We start from the raw sequence: 23,034 nt of genomic DNA, 5'->3' as shown, positions 1-23,034 counted from the left end.
GCATTCTCTTTTCTCCACAGGCTTGCCAGCATCTGTTGTTTTTGACTTGTTGATAATAGCCACGCTGACTGGTATGAGATGTTACCTTTTTGTTTTGATTTGCATTTCTCTGATGTTAGTGATGTGGATAATTGTTTCATGTTTGTTGTCTGCTTGTATTTCGTCCTTTGAGAAGTGTCTGTTCATGTCTTTTGCTCATTTTTTAAGGTCTTTTTTTTTTTTTTTTTTGCTTGTTGAATTAAGTTCTTTGTAGATTCTGGATGTTAAAACTTTGTCAGATGATTGTTTACTCTGTTGATAGTTTCTTTTGCTGTGCAGAAGCTCTTGAGTTTAATTAGGTCCCACTGGTCAATTTTGTTTTTGCTGCAATTGCTTTTGATGACTTAGTCATAAATTCCTTCCCAAGACCTATCTCCAGAATGTTGTTCCCTAGGTTTTCTTCTAGGATTTTTATAGTTTGAAGTCTAACACTTAAATCTTTAATCCATCTTGAGTTAATTTTTGTATATGGTGAAATACAGGGGTATAGTTTTATTCTTCTGCATATGGCTAGCCAGCTATCCCAGCACCATTTATCAAATAGGAAGTGCTTTCCCCATTGCTTATTTTTGTCAATTTTGTTGCAGAGCAGATGGCTGTAGGTGTATGAATTTATTTCTGGATTCTCTACTCTGTTTCATTGATCCATATGTTTGTTTCTGTACAAATACCATGCTGTTTTGGTTATTGTAGCTTTAAAGTATAGTTTGAAATTGAGTAATGTAATGCCTCCAGCTTTCTTCTTTTTGCTTAGGATGACTTTGGACTATTCAGGCTCTTTTTTGGTTCCATATACATTTTGGAATAGTTTTTGCTACTTCTGTGAAATTGACATTGGCAGCTTAATAGGAATAGCATTGAATCTGATAGCTTTGAGCAGTATGGCCACTTTAATGATATTGATTCTTCCAATCCATGAGCATGGGATATTTTCCCATTTGTTTGTGTCATCTCTGATTTCTTTTAACAGTGTTTTGTAGTTCTCATAGAGATTTTTTATCTCCTTGGTTAGATATATTCCTACATATTTGTGAGGGCAGGAAGGGGGTTATTGTGAATCGGATTGCATTCTTGATTTGGCCCTCAGCCTGAACATTATTGGTGTATAAAAATGCTACTGATTTTTGTACATTGATTTTCTATCCTGCAGCTTTACCAGAGTCATTTTTCAGTTCTAGGAGCCTTTTGGCAGTGTGTTTAGGGTTTTCTAGGTATAGAATCATATCATCCACAAAGAGAGATACTTTGACTTCTTCTTTTCCTATTTGGAGAAAGGCAATGGTTTATTTTTAATAAAGTTTTTCATTTGGGATTTTCCTGATGTTTCCTCATGTGTAAACTCAAGTTAAGCATCTGCAGCCAAACTACTACATGGGTCATGTTGTGCCTTTCTTAAGACATCACCTCAGGAAGCACCCAGTGTCCATCTGTTCCTCTTTAGTGTTGTTAATCTGTACACTTGGTTTTGCATCTGAGAAATTTCCTCTAATTGCTATCCAGCACAACACCTGGGCCTTGAAGGTGGTGAATAATTCTTGTAAGGCAACTAAGAGTAAACATCTTCAGGATAGGCATGAAATGGAGTTTCAGAATTCGAAGCTCAGTATCAAGGCAGGAAGAGGTTATTGATATAATATAATGATATTAATAAATGCCCCATTAATAATATTTATAAGAAATGCTTACATTTATTGAGCCCTTCCCATGTGCCAAGTACTTTATTACATAGTTTAAATGTAATAGTTAAATAGTTTTCTATTGCTGCCATAACAAATTTCCATAAATTTAGCGGCTTAAAACATAAAAGTTTATTATGTCACAGTCCTGTAGGCTAGAAGTCTGATAGAGATCTCAATGGGCTAAAAGCAGAGTGGCAGCAGGGCTGGGTTCCTTCTGAAGGCTCTGGGAAAGGATCCATTTCCTCACTCAATCGGGTTGTTGGCAGAATTCGGTTCTTCGCAGTTGTAGGCCTGAGATATCCATTTCCTTGCTAGCTATCAGCTGAGGGTTGTATCTGGCTTTTAGATGCCACCTGCATTTTTTGGCTTGGGACATCTCTTCTGCCAACTTCACGGCTATCAGTGTCTCGTCTGTCTTTCTGACTGCAGCTGGAAAGATTCTCCACTTTAAAGACTCATGAGCTCAGATTGAGTCCACTTAGCTAATTCAGAATAATCTCCCCATCTCAAAATCTTTAACCTTAATCTCATCTTCAAAGTCCTCTTGCTGTGTAGGGTTACATATTTGTAGGCTCTGAGGATTTGAGCATGGACATCTTTTGGGGGCCTATTATTCTGCCTACTACAGATGGATTATCTCATTTAATACTCCCACCAATCCTGTGAGACAGATATGGAAATTATCCTCCATTTACATGAGGAGTCTGAGGCTTAAGTGAATTTCCCCAAAGCACACAACTAGCCTCTTACAGCTGAGCCAGGATTAATTTCTAACAGAAGGATTTATCGAAGCTGGGAGATTTAAAATTTTACTTTAGCAGCAGAATCCTTTACCAAATGAAAATTTACGAAAAATCAAATACATTCACAAGATGAAAGCAAAGCTGTCCTGGCTAAATAGGGAGAAGTGGATGGTGAGGAAGAGAAAGGGCTTCACAGAAGAGAGGTGGCAAGCTGCTGATTTGGGCCACTGGTCTGGCCCAGCCCCCCACTGCTTCCAGATGAGGGAGGGAGATCCAGAGACTGGGTTGAAATGATTCACCTGAGGTGAGCCCTGAGACTGAAGTATGGCTCTTCCATGCTCCACAAGGGCCCTTTCAAATCATTCACCATAGATTTACATGTGAGGACGCTGACATTGACTTGGTTGAACATTATGGATTACCACCTGCATGTGGTAAGCATGATTCAAGGAGCTGATGAAACAACGGTAAATAGAACCGATCAAGTCTCTGCCTGCCTGGAAGTTACATTTTAAGTGAGGGAAGAAATATGACACACAGATATTAAAAGTCAATAAAACACCAAAATATCAGATACTTATATCTGATCTGCTAGAATTAAAGTAGGATGACTGAAGTGTGTGTGTGTGTGTGTGTGTGTGTGTGTGTGTGTAGTGTAGTGTAGACAGAGAGGGAGGGAGGCTGAATTGGGTGCTGAGGATAAGCCTCTTAGGAGCTGACATTTAAACTGAGATGTGATGACAGGAAGGAGCCAGCCACATTGGTATCTTGGGAAAAACATTCCAAGTAGAGGGAATAGCTAGTGCAGGGCCCTGGGGCAAGAATGGGCTACAGCAATCACGACTAGGGCCCTGCAGTGTAGCTGGAGAGTGAGGTGAGGAAAAAGAGGTAGACACTGAGGCCAGAGATGTGCAGGAGACTAAAGTTAATAAGGCTCTTTTGAATAAAGTACACATCTGTCAGTCATCAAGCATTATCTACTAGTTCTAGCTTCAGACAGACATATTACAGAATTCCCAAGTAAAGGATCACTGGCTTCCTGGCAGAGTGAAAGCATCATCCGCCATCATATGAGGTGTTTGTTAATTGGGCATAGCTCTGATGCTCTCCCCAGTTGCTTGCTAGGGTCCCAAGTGGCCCATCCCACTAATGCACATTTGGGCACATGATGTGACAGTTGGACAATGGCTTTGGGTAACTGTCATTAGCCACGTGCACCACGGCAAAGTGAAGTTGTTACTGACTTCATGGCTCGGATTTGCATTTCAATATTCAAGGGGGTAACTGACCGTACTTACTCTTAAGGAATAATTGACATAATTTATCTTTAAAATCTCAATAGGTCAAACTTCCCATTTGTAAAACTTTCCAGTTGCTCCTTTGCCGAGCACATAAAACAAATTTACTTCTGAGCTGAGTCCTCGCATGCCAAATTTTTACAGCCTTAAATATAGTATTTTATCACTACTATAAATGGTTCTTGACTTACTTCCCACAGACCCTTTAGGGCTGAAGGCAAGAGGCCTCCCTAATTCATTTGTTTCAATTCATGTAAGATTTCTAAGTTGAAGCCAGGTCATTTGGATAATATTTCAAATGTACAGGCTGTATTTCTGCTAAACACAATAAATCTGAAATTTTACAATTGGCTTGGGCAGCTAGCATGATTGCACTAGGCTTTCCAATAAGCACCCCTTCAAAAGAACTTTCCTTCTCTCTCAAGACTCACCTCCAAACCTGACCCAAAGGCTCAATGTCATCACTCAAATGCTGGGATCGTGGTAATCTGGAGTCTATATTTTTGGGTTTTTTTTATTTTTCCAGGTTACTAGCAATTATTTGAGGGCATAAAATTCTACCATGATGATAAATCAGGCTGTCAGCTCTTTCTGGTCCGTATCAGAGGTTGGAGAGACTGATAAAGTTTTCTATTCTAATATTCTACCACCTACCCCTCTGGAGATAATGCCATGTCTGTGCTCTTTCCCTGGTGATCTGATTGAGTGGGGACTGTTCTCCCAGTGTCCCCAGGGCCCTCCCTGTCCCTGGGAGCTGTGGAATAAGGAGCTGAGAGGTAGACATCCCTGGGTTACCTGCCTGGTTCATACAAAACGTTATTCACTTGTCTCACCTAATAATGGATAGTTTATAGCTAGTTAGAACACACTGTCTTTATGGAAAACACATACATATAGGAAAACATATATATATATATATATATATATATATATATATATAAAGGAAAGTTGGTTGCTACAGATGGCCACAGGCACAGCTGCGAGGAAAAAAGTTTTGATTGACCCAGTCACATCATCAGTGAGAACATGACTAAGGGTTGGAGAGGTCAGCCTGGATACCCCTTGCCTTCCACTGCTTCAGTTTGGGGTACTTGGCCAAAGAGTGATCAGTGAGGCATGGCCCTGTCCAGATCCTGCCCCTGGACCTGGTCCTTCTCCAGCTTGCCGCAGCGTTTGGTCCCTGTTCTGCTTCTGACGGCCCCGGCTGGCCCACTGTGCTGGAAGCTGAACTGGAGGCTGCGGGGAGGACTGGAGCCAAATTTTCCCTGGTGGGAGGTGCAGAGAGACTTTGTGGAAAGGATGAGTCTGGACGCCTACCAAATTACCCTCCTGTTGACTTTCGGAAAGCAGGAATTTCAGGCTCTAGAGGTGCAGAGGCAATTTACTGACACTCATCGTTGGCCCAACTCTCAGTTGGAGACAAGCCTGTTGAGCAGCTGGGTATCAACATGCAGATGCTCCTGCCCCACACACAGCATCTCTCTATTCTGGTGTCTGCTCTGTGACTTAAATCAATTTTTTTTTCTCCTCAACCAGTGGAGCTTGAAGCTCTTCCTACCACCTGGTAAAGGACTATGAAATAGCAGTTTGGTTGTGGCATAGGGAGATGGAGAGTTTGGGGGTGAGATGAGGACAGCTAATAACAGGCACAGAAGTCACAGATAGTTACTGAGTGCCTCCCTGTTGACAGGCACTGTGCTAAGTGCTGTGACACAGTGGTGCGTGTCAGACATGTGGCTTCAGATACACCAACAGGCTTCTTAGAAAAAGGGTGAACGTGGAGAGAAAGCAAATTAAATTTTGTTTTGATATTCACAATAGAGCCTCTTGGTTCCTCTCGAAGAACTCAAAATATGAGCACCTTTCTAGTTTTCATCATAATCTCTAGGGACCTATTAGGAGGTACAAGGAAGGCAATTTATATGATGCTTTCCTTTATAAAACAGGATAGAATTAAGAAACAAAAAATGTATAGGGCTTGCCCAGGATTTTCACTGTGTTAGGGGAAGGATGGAGATGAATAGAGACTAAGATTTCTGACTCAATTTTCCACACTCCTGCAAAACTAAATGAGACCTAACCATCTGAAGTTCTAGTCGCTACTGCCAGACTCATTTTTATTTTTCTTTAAGCTTGATGAACAGACATGAGCTGGGGTCTTGATTACCTAAAGATTTCAGAAAAATCGAAGATATTTCACTAAAAGGAAGTAATTTGGCAATGGTTTTCCAGGTTATTATTCCTAATCATGCAGAATCATTCTCGCTGGCTTCCAGATTCATCTGTAAAGGTGAATCCATCCCTCCAGCTCAAATGCCCTTGGGCGTTTAATGTCACAGACTCCACATTGCTTTCAAGACTGGCAGACGGTCTTCTGAACCCTCCACCCTGTGTGTCCGGCTCAACCACACTCTGCTTTTGTTTAACGAGGTTTGTTTTGGAAGTACTTGGCTCAGCTCTCTCTGCAAGCTTACGTGATCCAGACAGACTTGGCTCACAGCTCGACTTCGCAGGTCAGTTACACAACAAGTAGGAGGAACTTTGATTATACCCGGCTCCGGGGGAAATAGCGTAATAGCATGAAGAGCCAAGATGATGAGCTAATTGCTCTAGAATTGAACTTAAGATACCTCGCCACTATGTTCTTCTCCCTCATAACTCTAAGAATGTGAGCTTGAATGTTGGAGAAGGAGCAAAGGAAATGTCAGGAGACACAACTAAGGAACAGAGAATGTAATCAAGAATGAAACAAATGCAGCAGACCGACCTTTGCACAACTTTCGTTTATGTTCTTTAGGAAAACAGTGTATGAGTGTAGTCTACTTTGGAAAAACAGCAACTATTTGGTTGGTCTGTGGGTTTGGAGCCAGACAGTCCTAAGTTTGAATTTGGCTCTAACACTTGCTAGCTGTGTAACTTTGGGCAAATGACATAAGCTCCCTGGGCATTGGTTTTCTCATCTATAAAATGAGGATAAGGAATTTTTTTCTTCTTTTTGAGACAGGATCTTGCTCCATTACCCATGCTGGAGTGCCATGGTGCCATCATAGTTCACTGCAGCCTCAGCCTCCCGGGATCAACCAATCCTCCTGCCTCAGCCTTCTAAGTAGCTGGGACTATGGGTGCGCGTCACCACACCAGGCTAACTTAAAAAAAAATTGTATTTGTAGAAATGGGGCCTTGCTGTGTTGGCCAGGCTGGTTTTGAACTCCTGACTTCAAGTGATTCCCCTCACCTGCCACCTTGACCACCCAAAGTGCTGGGATTACAGGTGTAAGCCACTGAGCCTAGCCTATCGTAAGGATTTTGAGCAGAGAGAATTACATTGAAGATTAGAGGTCATGTTTGTAAAATGTCCACCTAGCTGAACAATACATTCTAATATAATGTATCTGCCTCTGTTTCAGCTTCCATTCTCAACACAGCATCTTCAACAGATGTTGAAGTTATCTGTTTCTATATCTATCTTCATCAGTGGCTTTCAACTCTGATTGCACATTAGAATTAGTCAGGGAGTTTTTAAAAATTATTATTTTTATTTTTTTTTGAGAGAGTCTCATTCTGTTGCCCAGGCTGGAGTGCAGTGGCATGATCACAGCTCACTGAAACCTCAATTTCCTGGGCTCAGGCAATCATCCCACCTCAGCCTCCCTAATAGCTGGGACTACAGGTCTGTACCACCACACTCAATTAATTTTTGTAGTTTTAGTAGAGATGGGGTTTCACCATGTTGCCCAGGCTGATCTCAAACTCCTGGCCTCAAGTGATCCACCCGCCTCAGTCTCCCAAGGTGTTCGGATTACAGGCATGAGCCACCATGCCTGGCCATGACGTTTTTAAAAAATACTGATGCTCACATCTCACTCCAGACTAATTAAATCAGAAACATTGGGAGGAGGTATCAGCACCTGCATTTTACAGCTCCCCAGGATCCTAATGTGTACCCAGAGCTGAGAACCTCTGGCCTATCGCATTTGCATGTGAGCTGCTTAGGAGCAAAGAACAAGTTTTATTCATCTTTATATCCCCATGCCTAGTCTGATGTAGATGCTCAGGAAATGTTTCTTGAATCTAACTCAAAAACTGAGAGATGCTGTTCAGATTCCCAAGACGTGTCTTATATGGGCTAATACATTTTTTAGGAAGCAAACAAAGGCAAGAGATAGCAGCACTTGCTATTCTCACAGTAGGCATTTGAAAAATGACAGTAAAGAAGGGTCAAGTTCCTTTTAGCTGACAGCCTACCTATTGACTATAAGGCATTGACCACTGGTCCTCTTCTTGACTCATCAGTTGCCAGAGATAAAAGAAGTGAGATAACAGAATACTTGGGGAAATTTCATCTTTTTTTTTTTTTTAAAATAGTGACTTCTTCAAAAGAGTTGCTTTGAGAGGAGAAAAAAGTTAGACATTTCCAAGGTAAGACAATGGACAAGTTCAGACGCATGGAAGAGAAATCATTTATTAAAGCATTTTGGGCACACGTTTGGGACTATTTCATGTACAAACACACAATGTGAAAGCTCAGAATATGCCAGCAACAGTCCCATGACCAATAGTCATTCCCCCATTAGACTGTCACCATTACACACAATCATTATTTTCTCTCTTTTCTGCAGGCATGTGGTAAGATTGCACCTCCCCACACTCTTGATCCCAGGCATAATCATGTAACTTGCTTTAGCCAAAAATACGTAAGCAGGAGGTACAAGTGCCACATCCTGGAGAAACCTCTAAGAGCCAGTGTCTGCTTTGCCTCTGCCATGGCAAGATAGTGGCTACTCTATCAACCTGGTCCTGGATTAAGGATCACGCAGAGCAGAGTTCTCAGCTCACCCATGATGAAGATGTAGCATGAGAGAGAAATAAACCTGTGTTGTTTGAAGTCACCGAGATTTGAGAAATACAACCCTGTGTATCCTAGTGTTTACTTATAACAAAGAGCTTCTAAGCCAAATACTTACTTTGTGAAGACAGAGAGCAAAGTTATGCATAAGGTTGCTCCAAACAAACTGCTTCTGAACTACTCTGTCATTTCCCATATGCATAAAATTAGTCACATTTCAACATTTCTCTAACCCTCAGCTTCCCCATATGTAAAAATTGTTGGGTTGCAGATGTGAAAACTCATCATGTACATTAAGTGTGTAGCCTGGTAATGCTTGATAAATGTTAGGCTATACAGTCCTATTATATGTGGAATAAACAGAACAAGTGATAGAAAAGCAGAAAGCACAAAAGTACACAATAAATACGAGCCAAATGAATCAATGAAGAAAGCCAGGATGAGTAAGGGACAATGAAACTGCACAATGTCCCTTCAGAACAACTTTGTGGTCTCTCTTTTAAAGGTTTTATGTCTTCTTAGTGCCCACCTGTGAAATGAGGTATCATTTAGACAATGAGGGGGCAGGGAGGCTCTAATGAATAAAAAGTAGAAACAATCAGTTTATAATTTTTTTAAAGACAGAACTGTCTAATAGAACTTGTTTCTCTTATCTTCAGAAAACTATTGACATTGCATTTATATTCTAAACCTTCCTCTGAAGCTGGCTCTGTGTTTGGCCTTAAAAAAAAAAGAAGAAGAAGAGGCATCCTGAATGTCCCTTCCCCATCTGCCCATAGAGACGATGGTCAGTAATTCCCTGGGTCATGCACTAAGGTTGGCTACACAGTGGATGATGCACTAGGTCCCTGAAAAGACGACGCTTTATGAATGCCGAGTAGCAGTTTTACAATCAGCCACTTCCTTCCAATTTAAAGGAGACACACTGCTAGTATATATTTTATTCTGCAATATATTTGGTTTGGAAGGTACCAAAATGGTTTGACACCGTTTTCGTGCCTCTGAAAGTATGTGGAAAAGTTCCAGTGAGAGATCTGAGTAAAAGTGAAATAAATAGCAATCAATGTCCACAGTATTTAATTTGAAAACCTTGCACATCTGCTGCATTAGCAAATTAAAGAGTGAACTTCATGTCTTCCATATCGCCGATACTTTTTCTATGAACTAGGGTCTCACTTCTTATGGCAAGATGGAGTAGTAAGAGTAAATGAGGTTGGTTCTCTAAGTCCTAGATTTGAAGCTTGAATTTAATGTAGGTTGAGATGAAGAGGGTTAGGGTGTCTCCTGCCAATCACACACTTATAATAGAACCCACTTTCCCATAGAGTAAGAAGGTCCTTTGTAAGGTAAACGAAACTGAAGGAAGGTAAAGTGGTGAGGAGGATGCCAGGGCTAACTGAAAATATGCTCACTGACTCTCTCAGTCTTGCTGCTGTAGAGCTCTCCCCTGTGTGCTCAATCCCATCTCAGAACCTTCCAGATGTAGGCCCTGAAGGCTGACAGCTCTGGATGAGCAGTGAACCCAAATTAATTTGTATGACTATGAAGAAGAGTGTCACTGTTTGACTGGTTGAGTCAGTTATGTCATTGGGCATGAAGCTGTAGCCAAAACTAAGTATGATGACTTTAGTATGAAGGACTGAGGAAAGGGGTAGAAAAGAAGGCTTTCTTTTATCTTATTTTTTAAAAATTATTATTATTATTTTTTTCTGAGACAGAGTCTCGCTTCTGTCACGCAGGCTGGAGTGCAGTGGCGTGTGATCGCGGCTCACTGCAAGCTCCGCCTCCTGGGTTCACGCCATTCTCCTGCCTCAGCCTCCGGAGTAGCTGGGACTACAGGCACCTGCCACCATGCCCAGCTAATTTTTTGTATTTTTAGTAGAGACGGGGTTTCACCGCGTTAGCAAGGATGGTCTCGATCTCCTGACCTCGTGATCCACCCACCTCGGCCTCCCAAAGTGCTGGGATTACAGGCGTGAGCCACCGCACCTGGCCTCTTTTATCTTTTTATTATTGCAAAAAAGCATAATATCCTGCTCTAGAATCAGAAGGGAAGAACATTAGCTGGTATGATTAGAATGTAATAAAATACATGAGTTTTGGTCTTGGGCTATTCAGAGTCAAGTCCTGATTCTACTAGTTACCAGCCTAGTGAACTTATCCACATTTCTAAATGTTCTGATCTTTATGTCTTCAGCGGAAGAATGAGAACAATAATTATTCTATCTATTCCATAGAGTTAGGTCAGGTAATATACTTAAAAAACTTAGTACAGCACCTGGCACATTAGTAAGTATTCAATAAATGCTAGTAATTCAGTTACTATATTATACAGAATCAGCAAAGAGAATATTAATGGAATCATTCTAATGTTGAACTACTTTTCTTTTTTTTTCTTTTTCTTTCTTTCTTTAGAGATGGGGTCTAACTCAGTCACCCAGGCTAGAGTGCAGTGGCGTGATCATAGCTCACTGCAGCTTTGAACTCCTGGGCTTAAGTGTTCCTCCCACCTCAGTATCCCAAGCAGCTAGAACTGGAGCCGTGCAAACCACACCCTGACCATTTTTAAATTTTGTGTACAAATGGTGTCTGGCTATGTTGCCCAGGCTGGTCTCGAACTCCTGGTCTGAAGCCATCCTCATGTCTTGGCCTCCCAAAGTGCTGGGATTACAGGTCTGAGCCTATTGTGCTTGGACTACTTTTCAAGTCAAATTGATTGAAATACAATTTTCACAGGGTAACATTTGCCCTTTTTATGTGTACAGTTCTATACATTTTGACAAATGCTTATAGTCATGCAATCACTCCAACAATCAAGATATAGGACATTTCTAAAACCCCAAATAGCTCTATCATGCCCTTTACTTTTATTATAATGTGGTTATTACTAACGTAAAGTCCGTAATTTATTCAGCTTTCTTTAGTTTTTACCTAGAGTCTTTTCTCTGTTTCAGAATCCCACCCGAGATGCCACATTGCATTTACCCATCATATCTCCTTAGGCTCCTTTTGGCTGTGACAGTTTCTCAGACTTGACTTGTTTAATGAACCGGACAGTTTTGAGTATTAATCGGGTATTAATCCCAATGTCCCTCCATTGGGATTTGTCTGATATTTTCTTCACTACTAGACTGGGGTCATGGTTTTTTGGCAGAAAGACTGCAGAGGTAAAGTGGTTCTCATTACATTGTATCAAAAGTACATTCAAATGTTTCCCTTAATCACATGTATGACGTAGTGTTTGTCAGCTTTCTACACTGTAAAGTCCTTCTGCCCCTGCCCTTTCCATACTGTGCTCTTGGAAGAAAGTCACAGTCAAGAAGTAGTAGGGAGTGATGCTCCACTTTCTTTCTTTCTTTTTTTGAGACAGAGTCTCACTCTGTCGCCAGGCTAGAGAGCAGCGGTGCCATCTCAGCTCACTGCAACCTCTGCCTCCCAGGTTCAAGTGATTCTCCTGGCTCAGCCTCCTGAGTAGCTGGGACTACAAGCACGCACCACCACGCCCAGCTAACTTTTGTATTTTTAGAGACAGGGTTTCACCATGTTGGCCAGGATGGTCTCGATCTCTTGACCTTATGATCTGCCTGCCTCAGCCTCCTAAAGTGCTGGGATTACAGGTGTGAGCCACCGTGCCTGGCCTTCACTTTCTTAAAAGAGGAATATTTAAATAAGTTATTTGGTATTCTTTTGCATGAAAGATTTGTCTCCTCCTTCCTATTTACTTATCCACCATTTATTTATATTTGTATGAACTCATGGATACTTATTTTATTCTTTGGGTTATAATCTAATACCATATTCTATCTATATTATTGCCCAAATTGTTCCAGCTTAGGCCAGTGAGAGCTCTTCAGTTGGCTTTTGTGTCCCTTTGACATATTTCCATCATTGTGGATTTTTTCCTTTTAGCACCTCCTTACTTTCTGCAGTCAAATGCTTTACCTCTGAGCTATACCCCTTTCTATCCTCCTACATTCTGTCATTACAAGATGCTGCAGGCTCATCCTGTTTATTTCCTGTCCCAGTCCCCAAATCAGCCAATTCTCTAAGGAGCCTTGGTATTGTTTATTGGAGAATGGTATTAGAAACCACAATCAAGGCACTTGTGTTTACTGCTGCTGGGGTATTGTAGCTTCTAAGTCCTTTCTGCTGACAGAGCACTTCAGACATAGAGCATGGTCTCAAAATAAAGATAAAAGTAAAAATACTTGTGCATTTTCTTGATTGTTTTATCTCTTTATTCTTTTTTAATTCCCTAATTTTCACTTTTCCCTCAAAATATTGAATTTTCTTTCCAAGTACAGGTCAACTGTCTTATAGATACCCCACATTCTTGATTTATCTTGTGATTATCTTGAGGCTAAATAAGATTTTTCTTGACCTCAGCATTATTGACATTTTGGACTAGGTATTTCTTTGTTGTGGGGGAGCAGTCCTGTGCATCATAGAATATTTAGTAGTATCCTCAACCTCTATCCACCAGATGCAAGTAACAACCTTCCAGTCACGACAATCAAAACTGTCTGAAACATCCACAAGTGTTTCATGGAGCATAATTGCCTCCAGTTGAAAATTAGTGATCTAGACACTTTTATCAAGAATACGAGGTGAGGGCTGGGTACAGTGGCTCACACCTGTAATCCCAGTGCTTTGGGAGGCCAAGGTGGGAGGATTGCTTGAGGCCAGGAATTTGAGACTAGCCTGGGCAACATAGCTAGACCCCATCTCTACAAAAAATAAATTAGTCCAGGCTAATAGTGCATGCCTGTAGTCCCAGGAACTTGGGAGTCTGAGGTGGGAGGATCACTTGAGCTCAGGAGCCATGATCAAGCCACTGCACTCAAACCTGGATGACAGGGGGACCCTGTCTCAAAACAAAACAACAAAAAGAATATGAGCTGATATTATCTACTTGAGTATCACATCAGGAGACATATGATGTCAGGTTTATGGAACTGATAATAGTGATGTTATGTATAATAACTTGTTTAAGTTGGTAACCAGCAAAAATCTCTTCATTGTAATTAACTATTAATTGTGGTAGTACTTTGAGTCTGTGTGATGATCTTGTTCCATAGCAATTTTCCACCCAGTGTGTTTAAATCTACTTATGATTTGATGATTCTCCTTTGGGTTCATATACTAGGGGATGCAAAATGATGATTTCCTAATTCTTTCCTGAAATACATGACAGCTAAACTTTTTCTGTAAAGAAGAACTTTCCCTTTTATTCTATTCCCCTCTCTCTTCCTTTTTCTTCACTATTGATGCATGGATTCAATTGAGTTGGAATTATCGCCCATTTTAAAAAAGTGCTCTAATTGTCCTACATTTGGCTAGCGGGAGTCCATTCACACTACTTACTATGTCATTTGTTATGAATATGTAAAATATTTATCTGGTTCAAATCAAAACTAAAAAGATACAGCTAAAGGTTGGGTGCGGTAGATCATGCCCGTAATCCTAGCACTTCGTGAGGCCGAAATGGGAGGATTGCTTGAGGCCAGGAGTTCAAGACCAGCCTGGTCAATATAGTGCGACCCCATCTCTTAAAAAAAAATTAAAAAAAAAAAAAAGATTAAGTTCGGGAGCAGTGGCTCATGCCTGTAGTCCCAGCAATTTGGGAGGCTGAGGCTGGCGGATCACGAGGTCAGGAGTTCAAGACCAGCCTGGCCAACCAACATGGTGAAACCCTGTCTCTACTAAAAATACAAAAAATTAGTCTGGTGTGGTGGCAGGTGCCTGTAATCCCAGCTACTTGGGAGGCTGAGGCAGGAGAATTGCTTGAACCTGGGAGGTGGAGGTTGTAGTGAGCCAAGATCGCACCACTGCACTCCAGCCTGGGCGACAGGGCGAGACTCTGTCTCAAAAAAAAAAAAAAAGGTTAAAAAATAAAAAGATACAGCTAGTGAAGTCCTGCCCATCTCCTTTACCTTTCTCTATAGGTAACCACTTCCATTAGTTTCTTAGTTATCTTTTTTCTCTTTGCAAAAGTAAATAAAAATGTAAATATTTTATCTTACCATTTTCTTACCACAAAGGTAGTGAGAGACAGGACTAGCTGGATTTCCTAGGCTAAGAATCCCTAAGCCTAGCTGGGAAGATGACTTCATCCACCTTTAAACATGGGGCTTGCAACTTAGCTCACACTCGACCAATCAGAGAGCTCACTAAAATGCTAATTAGGCAAAAACAGGAGGTAAAGAAATAGCCAATCATCTATCCCCTGAGAGCACAGTGGGAGGGACAATGATCCAGATATAAACCCAGGCATTCGAGCCAGCAACGGCTACCCTCTTTGGGTCCCCTCCCTTTGTATGGGAGCTCTGTTTCCACTCTATTTCACTCTGTTAAATCTTGCAACTGCACTCTCTTCTGGTCCGTGTTTGTTACGGCTCAAGCTGAGGTTTCGCTCGCGTCCACCACTGCTGTTTGCCGCTGTCGCAGACCTGCCGCTGACTTCCATCCCTCCAGATCAGGCAGGGTGTCCTCTGTGCTCCTGATCCAGCAAGGTGCCCATTGCCACTCCTGATCTGGCTAAAGGCTTGCCATTGCTCCTGCATGGCTAAGTGCCTAGGTTCATCCTAATCGAGCTGGACACTAGTCACTGGGTTCCGCGGTTCTCTTCTGCGACCCACAGCTTCTAATAGAGCTATAACACTCACCTCGTGGCCCAAGATTCCATTCCTTGGAATCCGTGAGGCCAAGAACCCCAGGTCAGAGAACATGAGGCTTGCCACCATTTTGGAAGCAGCCTGCCCTCATTTTGGAAGCGGCCCGCCACCATCTTAGGAGCTCTGGGAGCAAGGACCCCCGGTAACAGTAGCATACTATGTGTACTTTTGTGCCTTGCCTTCCGTGTAACAGTGTGTCATGAAATCACCATCAGTTCATACAGATTATCTTTGCTCTTTTGGTAGCTGCAGAGTGCTCTATTGTGTATATGTACCCCATTCATTCAACCAGTCTTCCATGGACAAGCATTTAGGTTGTTTCTGATAGTTTACTACCACAAGTAACACCACAATAAATAGCATGGTGAATATGCTGTTTTGAATCTGAGGATGTATGTCACCAGGGTAAATTCCTAGAAGGGGTGTTGTGGGGTCAAAGGGTAAATGCATATGGATTTGTGTTGCACTGCCAAGTTTCCTTCAACAGCCATTGTACCATTTTGTCTTCCCACCAGGAGGCAATAACAGTGGTGTTTGCTTTCCTACAACCTTGCCTATAGAACTTGTAAGCTTTTGAATTTTTGCCAGTCTGATAAATTAGAAATGGTATCTCACGGTAGTTTTTTTTTTTTTTTTTTGAGATGGAATCTCACTCTGTCGCCCAGGGTGGAGTGCCGTGGTGCAATCTCGGCTCACTGCAACTTCTGTCTCCTGGGTTCAAGCGATTCTCCTGCCTCAGCCTCCCAAGTAGTTGGGACTACAGGTGTGCGCCATCATGTTCAGCTAATTTTTGTGTTTTTAGTAGAGACAGGGGTTTCACCATGTTGGCCAGGATGGTCTCAAACTCCTGAACTCAAGTGATCTGCCCGCCTCGGCCTCACAAAGTACAAAGTGCTGGGATTACAGGCATGAGCCACTGCGCCGGGCCTCTCACAGTTTTAATTTGCATTTCCCATACAATGAACAAGCATCCTTTTCTTATGCTTGAAAGCCATTTGTTTCATGTGATTTTTAAAAACATCTCTCCCTCTGTCCTCATAATTTCCTGGCTATCACTTTAGATTTGTCTGCTTTATTTTATATCTGGATTTCTGAAATAGTCTTCTGGCTGGTTTATCTACTAAAGCCTCTCTCCCTTTAATTATCCTGAACACAGTTAACGCAATAACCAAATTAACCTCTTAACACCCCCTTCAAGACACACACTCTCCCACTTCTGTGTTTAAAAGAACCTTCAATGATTTCTCTTTTAGTCACAGAATACTTTTAACCTCATTAGTCTGGAATTCAAGATTTTGTTTTCAACCACTTCCCCAAACTTCTCTTTGCCTATTTCCTTATATTTCCTCATTCCTTCTGCAAAATTAGTATACCCGGTGTCTCAAAATCCATAGCAGAAGCCTTTTTTTCCTGCTATTGTCCAAATATAAAGACCCCCTATAGTGCAGCTTTTCTCTCTTATCTATCTAAATTCTATGTAAACACTAATGTTCACCTCAACTCCCATCTTCTTAAAAGCCTTCCTTGAACGCTTCAGTGCCCAGAGGTTCTCTTTTTTAAAAAAATCCTTTTGGTGCATATATTTGTCCCCTTATTTGGCAGTGAATTTATATAGCCTTTCTCTTTTTTTTTTGCAATTCCTTAAAATTTTTAAATTTGGATATGTTTTATCCCAAGATTGGAGATAAATTTCAATCTGCAAATACTGACACATTTTCAGGATCTCTTTCTAAGTTAAAACAGGGCACATTAACCACTATATTTATTGATGAGGTAGAAAAGTAAGAACAACTTATGTAATTTGATTAAAACCAGTCATCAAGTCAATGGTATATAATCTAAGATATCTGGATCTCAGGTTATATTTAAGTGTCATAGCCATTGCTACATTCCCTAAATTAAAACAAACAAACAAACAAAAAATGTGCCTCAAAACATTAGGTAAAAGTTACTCCATTTACTTCTATCCTCAGCTAGTGAAGAAATATAATTTAAAACTCTTAGATTTATCTTAGTAGTTAAAATTTCCATTCAGGATACTGGTTAGAAAGAGAAAGAATTGACGTCAAATATTCTTGGGACAAAATAGTATTATATAAAATGTTATCTATTTGTTTACAACTTGATAAAGAAGAGAAATCGAATCTCATAATTTAAAAAATCCTTATTTCATCTCAAAGTATCTAATTCAACGCTTTCCTCCAGACGAAGCAATCATTTTTGGTCATGAGTTTAGTTTTCTGCCCCCTTTTTGGTAATCTTTCCTTGGAATGACAGATAGCTAGCTCCACCCAGGAAATAGATGAGATTCCAGTTAATCTGGAATTTGAGGGTTTTTTTTTAATTAGGTATAAAAGATAGATATTAATGTTCACTAAATATCTGGAAAGGAATACAAAGCTAAAAAAAAAAAAAAAAAACCCAGGATTTTCAACAGCTAATTATTACATAATGTAGATGAAATGTCTCACGATGACTGATTTCACTTTTCTCTGACTCCCCTAGAGATCGTCTAGACCTGGCCCAGAGATGAATCTACATTATTAAAATGGAATAAAGTTAAGTTCTCTCCAAAGGATGATGTCCCTTCTCACAGGAAGAATCTTGGGGAAATCTATAGTAAATTATTCAAATTTTTCAAGTTTGTATTTATATCTTTAAAATTATAAAACTTAATAAACCATGGTCTGATCAAAGCTTCCTTACAGTTCTAATAGTTCATGAAAAATCATTTTTTAATTTTAAATATTTATTTATTTAGAGAAAGGATCTTGCTCTGTTGCCCAGGCTGGAGTGCAGTGGCATGAATACGGCTCACTGCAGCCTTGACTTCCCAGGCTCAGGTGATCCTCCCACCTCAACCTCCTGAGTAGCTGGGACCACAGGTGCATGCCACCACATTTGGCTAGTTTTTTGTATTTTGTTGTAGAGACAGGGTTTCACCATGTTTCCCAGACTGGTCTCAAACTCCTGGGCTCAAGTGATCTGCCCACCCTGGCCTTCCAAAGTGCTGGAATTATAGGCATGAGCCACTGCACTTGGCCAAAATCATTTATTTTTGTATTGTATGGTTTATTTTTTCTTCTTCTTGGTTCATAAAGTTTGATTAGAGAAAACAGCAAATCTAAGACCCTGGGTATCCTAAGCCATTCATCTCTGCTTTGAATTTGGGCAATTCTCAAATTCAATTCAACAAACATTCATGTATTAATTGCACATTTATTATGTCCTGGGCACTCTGCTAGTTCAGAGCATATAAGTCAAAGAGCTTGTTCTCAGGTAGTTTAGTGTCCAAGCAGAAAGGTGTATACATAGCAAATGTTACACTAGTCACCTCTAAAAGGTATTCTCACTGGCCTAACAAATAAAGGGAAGCTGGAAAAGGGAGAATTTATTCTATTGGAGAGATCAACAAAGGGTTCAGAAATAAGGTGACAATTGGGTTCAGCCAAGCCAATCCAAGAATAAACGAGGCCCAATACATAGAGATATTATAAATTAAGGGACATTTTAGAATTTAAAATGAGAAATTAGAGGTATTTAGAATGGTCTTGTCACCCTTTCTGGTGGTGTCACTGCACTTTATACCTGTTTCTACTCTGGCAGGTTGTCTTCTAAGAGATTTCATTCCAGGTGTATCACTTGGGACAGATCCTGCTATCTTTATAGTAGGATCACAGCCATATCACCTTTGAAATTCTCCCCACCAAGGCGAGCACTCAGCACACAGTAGACAAAATTTCTTAAGTAATGAATGGACTGAAGAGCTTAATAGCACTTTGTAAAGTAAGTCACGTAAATCAAACTTTCTCATCTGTCTCTTTTTGCAAGGTGGGTCTTTTGGATTTTGAGTCCCCAGAGGGTCAGTGTCTGCTTTGGAGTCCATTTCCAGCGGCTTCTCCTTGGTCTCATCTAAGTGGAGGATGAGGCCAATGCAAACACCTAGTGACCATGGTTTTCTTGTCACTGTTCCCACCTCCGTGCTAAGATCCTCACTGATCCTGAAGGAGTTCACACACGTTCACACATTCCTCTCAAGGTGTCTTGAAGCTATGGAAGGATGATCTTCTTTTCTCTATGTGTATCTTGCTGGGTAGACTTGCCCCACTGTCATCACTAAGCAGAGCCAAGACAGCCCAAACCTCAGATTTTAGATTACACACAACCTACCTCCAAGATTCACAAAATGCTAGTATGGGCACACAACACACAACAGCAAAGATGCCAGAGAAGACCACAGAAATTAGCTGGGGTGTGAAACTTAATGGGAAAATACATCTGAAATGGGCAAACAGTGAAATCAAGATAATCAAAACATTCATCATTGCTCTGTGCAAACTCATCTTCTATCACTTCACATGAGACAGACACTGGAATTTGCTTATAGTTTTTTACTTCAGTACTTTTTTATTTATGCCTAGGTTTATTTTTTGCTTCCCAGGTAATTAGCATTTTACCCTTAACTATCTGACCCTAAATTTTATCTTCTTCTTAAGTGTTTATTAACTTTATTATGAGATTTTATTATCCAGTAATATAAGCATCATTTTATAGTGGAAGATAATGGGGGAATGGTATTTAAGCTTCCAGAAACTGTATTTTCTAGATACAGATATTATAGAAAATGTATCCTTTCCATTTAAGGCAAAGAGTGGTGGTGATAGCCACAATATAAATTGTAATTCATGTATAATATTTAAGTATTAATTTCAAATTAGCTCAAAGAGAAGATTTAGAATATTCCTAGCACAATGAAATGATAAATATGTGAGGTGATGATATACCAGTTACCCTGACTTGATCATCACACATCATATGCAAATATCAAAGTATCACATGTATCCCCTAAATATGTAAAACTATTATGTATTAGTAAGAAAAAAATTAAGAAAATCCACTGGGTAAGGCAAATAAAAAGTCTGCTTTATTCTGGCACAATCTTACCCCTAGCAACTTCATGAGTGTTCTATAGAGCAGCATTGGCCTCACTGGGCAGCTTGTCAGAAACACAAATTCTTGGGCCCACCTTAGACCAGTGAATCAGAATCTGCATTTCAACAAATTCCCCAGGTGATTTGTGCCCACATTGAAATTTTAGAAGCTTCAGTGGTTGATTAGTCAACCAATCCCAGGGCTTCCTGGAAGTTCCATGAAGAAAAATTATTCCATGAACTTTTCAGTTGAGTTTCCTTTCAAAGATCACACATGCTAATTATTTTTTATATGTTGCCTAAACGTACATTAAGAAACAATGCTGGAATTCAGTAACCTCCCTGTTTTTCATTTTATCACCAATGCAATGGTGCCATGTGTTAACAAACTGTCTCCATCATCTCCTGCAGGCATGTGAGAAGGGAAGAAAGAAGGAGCCACTGACTTGAATTAAAGAGTTATACATGAGAGTGACAAATGCTTTGCATTGCATGGTGGGGAATTCAACTCCACTGTTACCACGATGCTTGATTCTCTAAGGGTTGTCTTAGGCTCCAAGCAACAGAGTCATTTTTATTTTCATTTTTATTGCTTTGAGGTGGAGTCTGGCTCTGTCGCCCAGGCTGGAGTGCAATGGCACAATCTTGGCTCACTGCAACCTCTGCCTCCTGGGTTCAAGCAATTCTCCTACCTCAGCCTCCCGAATAGCTGGGATTACAGGTGCCTGCTACCACGTCCAGCTAATTTTTGTATTTTTAGTAGAGATGGGTTTTCACCATGTTGGACAGGCTGGTCTCGAACTCCTGACGTCAGGTGATCCACCCACCTTGGCCTCCCAAAGTGCTGGGATTACAGGCATGAGCCACCATGCCCAGCCCAACAGAGTCATTTTTATAAAGGAAAACCCCTCTCCCTCTACCCACAAACTTTTGTGTTTTACACACCAAGTGAGTTAGAGGAATTAGGCATTTCTTTGCTTTAGGCATTTCTTTGCTTGAGTTCATTCACTGTTAATCTTCCAAATGTGTCACCTTGAGAAGCTAAGGAGAGGCTGAGTCTCAGGCACCTGAAATGCAATTGCTGGTCAGTAAGCCCCAACAACTCATTGACAACCAGAGGAAAAGGTGCCATGGCGTCCTTTTCTAAACTTGAGTTTCATAAAGACAAGAGACCCATTCATTGCTTCAGAAGCAAGTATTTCCTCACAGTGATCCTGTTTGTATTGAAGAGAGCCTGCTTAAGACGTTGATGGTGACACTGAGGCTGACAGCAATGACAAGAGTGCCTGCTGGGGCAATGACAGGAATGAAGATGTGTGGAAAAGGACTCAGCTATTTCAACTCTTTAGGTGACAAAGGAAGAGGACATACCCAAGCTGCATCCCAGACATCCTTCTTCACAAGGGACACATTCTTCATAGTCTGGATCTTGGACTTCACCTACACAGACAGAGAAGTGAAAAACACAACTCATTTCCATTGAGTGGAGACACGTTAATTGCTATAAAAATATGTTTATGTGTAGCTTATTTTAAAGTAAATCATAGAGCAATTATGAAGCCCAAAACCATCCTCAAGGATATATGTGGTTTCTACTTTTTAATCTCCTTCTATTAATTGAATAGATTGAATCAGCTTGACTGGGTACAAAGAGAACCAGGTTGGACCATATGCCATGCAGCTCATTTTGAAGTCAAGCTCATTGATTTTATTTATTAAAGAAACCAGCTCTGCTTCTGGGAAAATGGAATCGGGTATGTAAATGAACAGGTTCTTTTTCTCTTTCTATCTGTCCTACTAAACACTTTTTAAAAAAGTTTAAAATCTTTTACTACATCCATAAACATTAAGGAGAAACAGAATTGAGTGTCTTAATTATTCTAAAAATGTCTTGGAGCTCTCTTCAGCACCAGACCAGGCATAATTCTTATACAGAGCAGGGCAATAACAGTCCGCAGCATTCTTACATAGAAGAGAGCTGAAACTATAAGTATTGTTTTTTAATTTACTTCTTCCCATAAAAGATAAGAAATTGGGCAATAACAATAACACATATGATTCACAGACCATTTTAATATTTTCAAGTAGTTTTAGGCTGGTCCTCACTGGCTTCTCAAAGCCACTCTGTCTTGATACTGTGCCCTTCCTTTGACAGATGAAGACACCAAGGCATGGGCAAATTAGATGAGTTTTGCCTAAGGTCTCATGTCTAGTAATTGGGAAGGAGAAAACTGTTGACCCAGACTTTGGATTCTAATTTCATTTTCTCTCACCTATATCCTGTCCACAATCCTCCCACCTGCCACGATCATTTTCTTTTTCTTTCTTTCTTTTTTTGAGATGGAGTCTTTCTCTGTCTCCCAGGCTAGAGTGCAGTGGTGTGATCTCAGAACACTGCAACCTCTGCCTCCTGGGTTCAAGCCATTCTCCTGCCTCAACCTCCTGTGTAGCTGGGATTATAGGCATGCAACACCATGCCCGGCTAATTTTTGTATGTTTAGTAGAGACAGAGTTTCACCATGTTCCCCAGGCTGGTCTCGAACTCCTGGCCTCAAGTGATCCACCTGCCCGGCCTCCCAAAGTGCTGGGATTACAGGCATGAGCAACTGTACCTGGCCAATTTTCTATACACTTAGGTGCATTCCTATGACCTTGGATTATGTCTGAGGAAACCCAGAGAAAGGGTGTGTGAACAGAGAGAAAGTTACCTCTCTCCCCACTAGGGTGTGGAGTCACCCAAAATCATCCCAAATGCCGACATGCAAGCCAGGAAGGCAATTCAAGTCTCCAGGACATCCAGGGTGCAGCCCCTCCTCCCATGTTT

General features: G+C 40.8%; 1 protein-coding gene across 2 annotated transcripts in view; it reads right to left on the bottom strand.

The window, feature by feature from the left end:
• PCSK5 (proprotein convertase subtilisin/kexin type 5) overlaps positions 1–23,034 on the bottom strand; it is a 465,201-nt gene that overhangs the window by 89,711 nt on the left and 352,456 nt on the right. For both annotated transcript variants that reach the window (XM_032164318.1, XM_032164319.2), the window contains exon 24: positions 21,582–21,650. In XM_032164318.1, the coding sequence (XP_032020209.1) occupies positions 21,582–21,650 (69 nt within the window). The remainder of the gene's footprint in view (positions 1–21,581; positions 21,651–23,034) is intronic.

The sequence above is a fragment of the Hylobates moloch genome, unplaced genomic scaffold (assembly GCF_009828535.3).
Source record: "Hylobates moloch isolate HMO894 unplaced genomic scaffold, HMol_V3 SCAFFOLD_10, whole genome shotgun sequence".
Lineage (NCBI taxonomy): Eukaryota > Metazoa > Chordata > Mammalia > Primates > Hylobatidae > Hylobates > Hylobates moloch.
The sequence above is the reverse complement of the archived record's forward strand: the minus strand, read 5'-3'. Positions and strand labels throughout refer to the sequence as shown.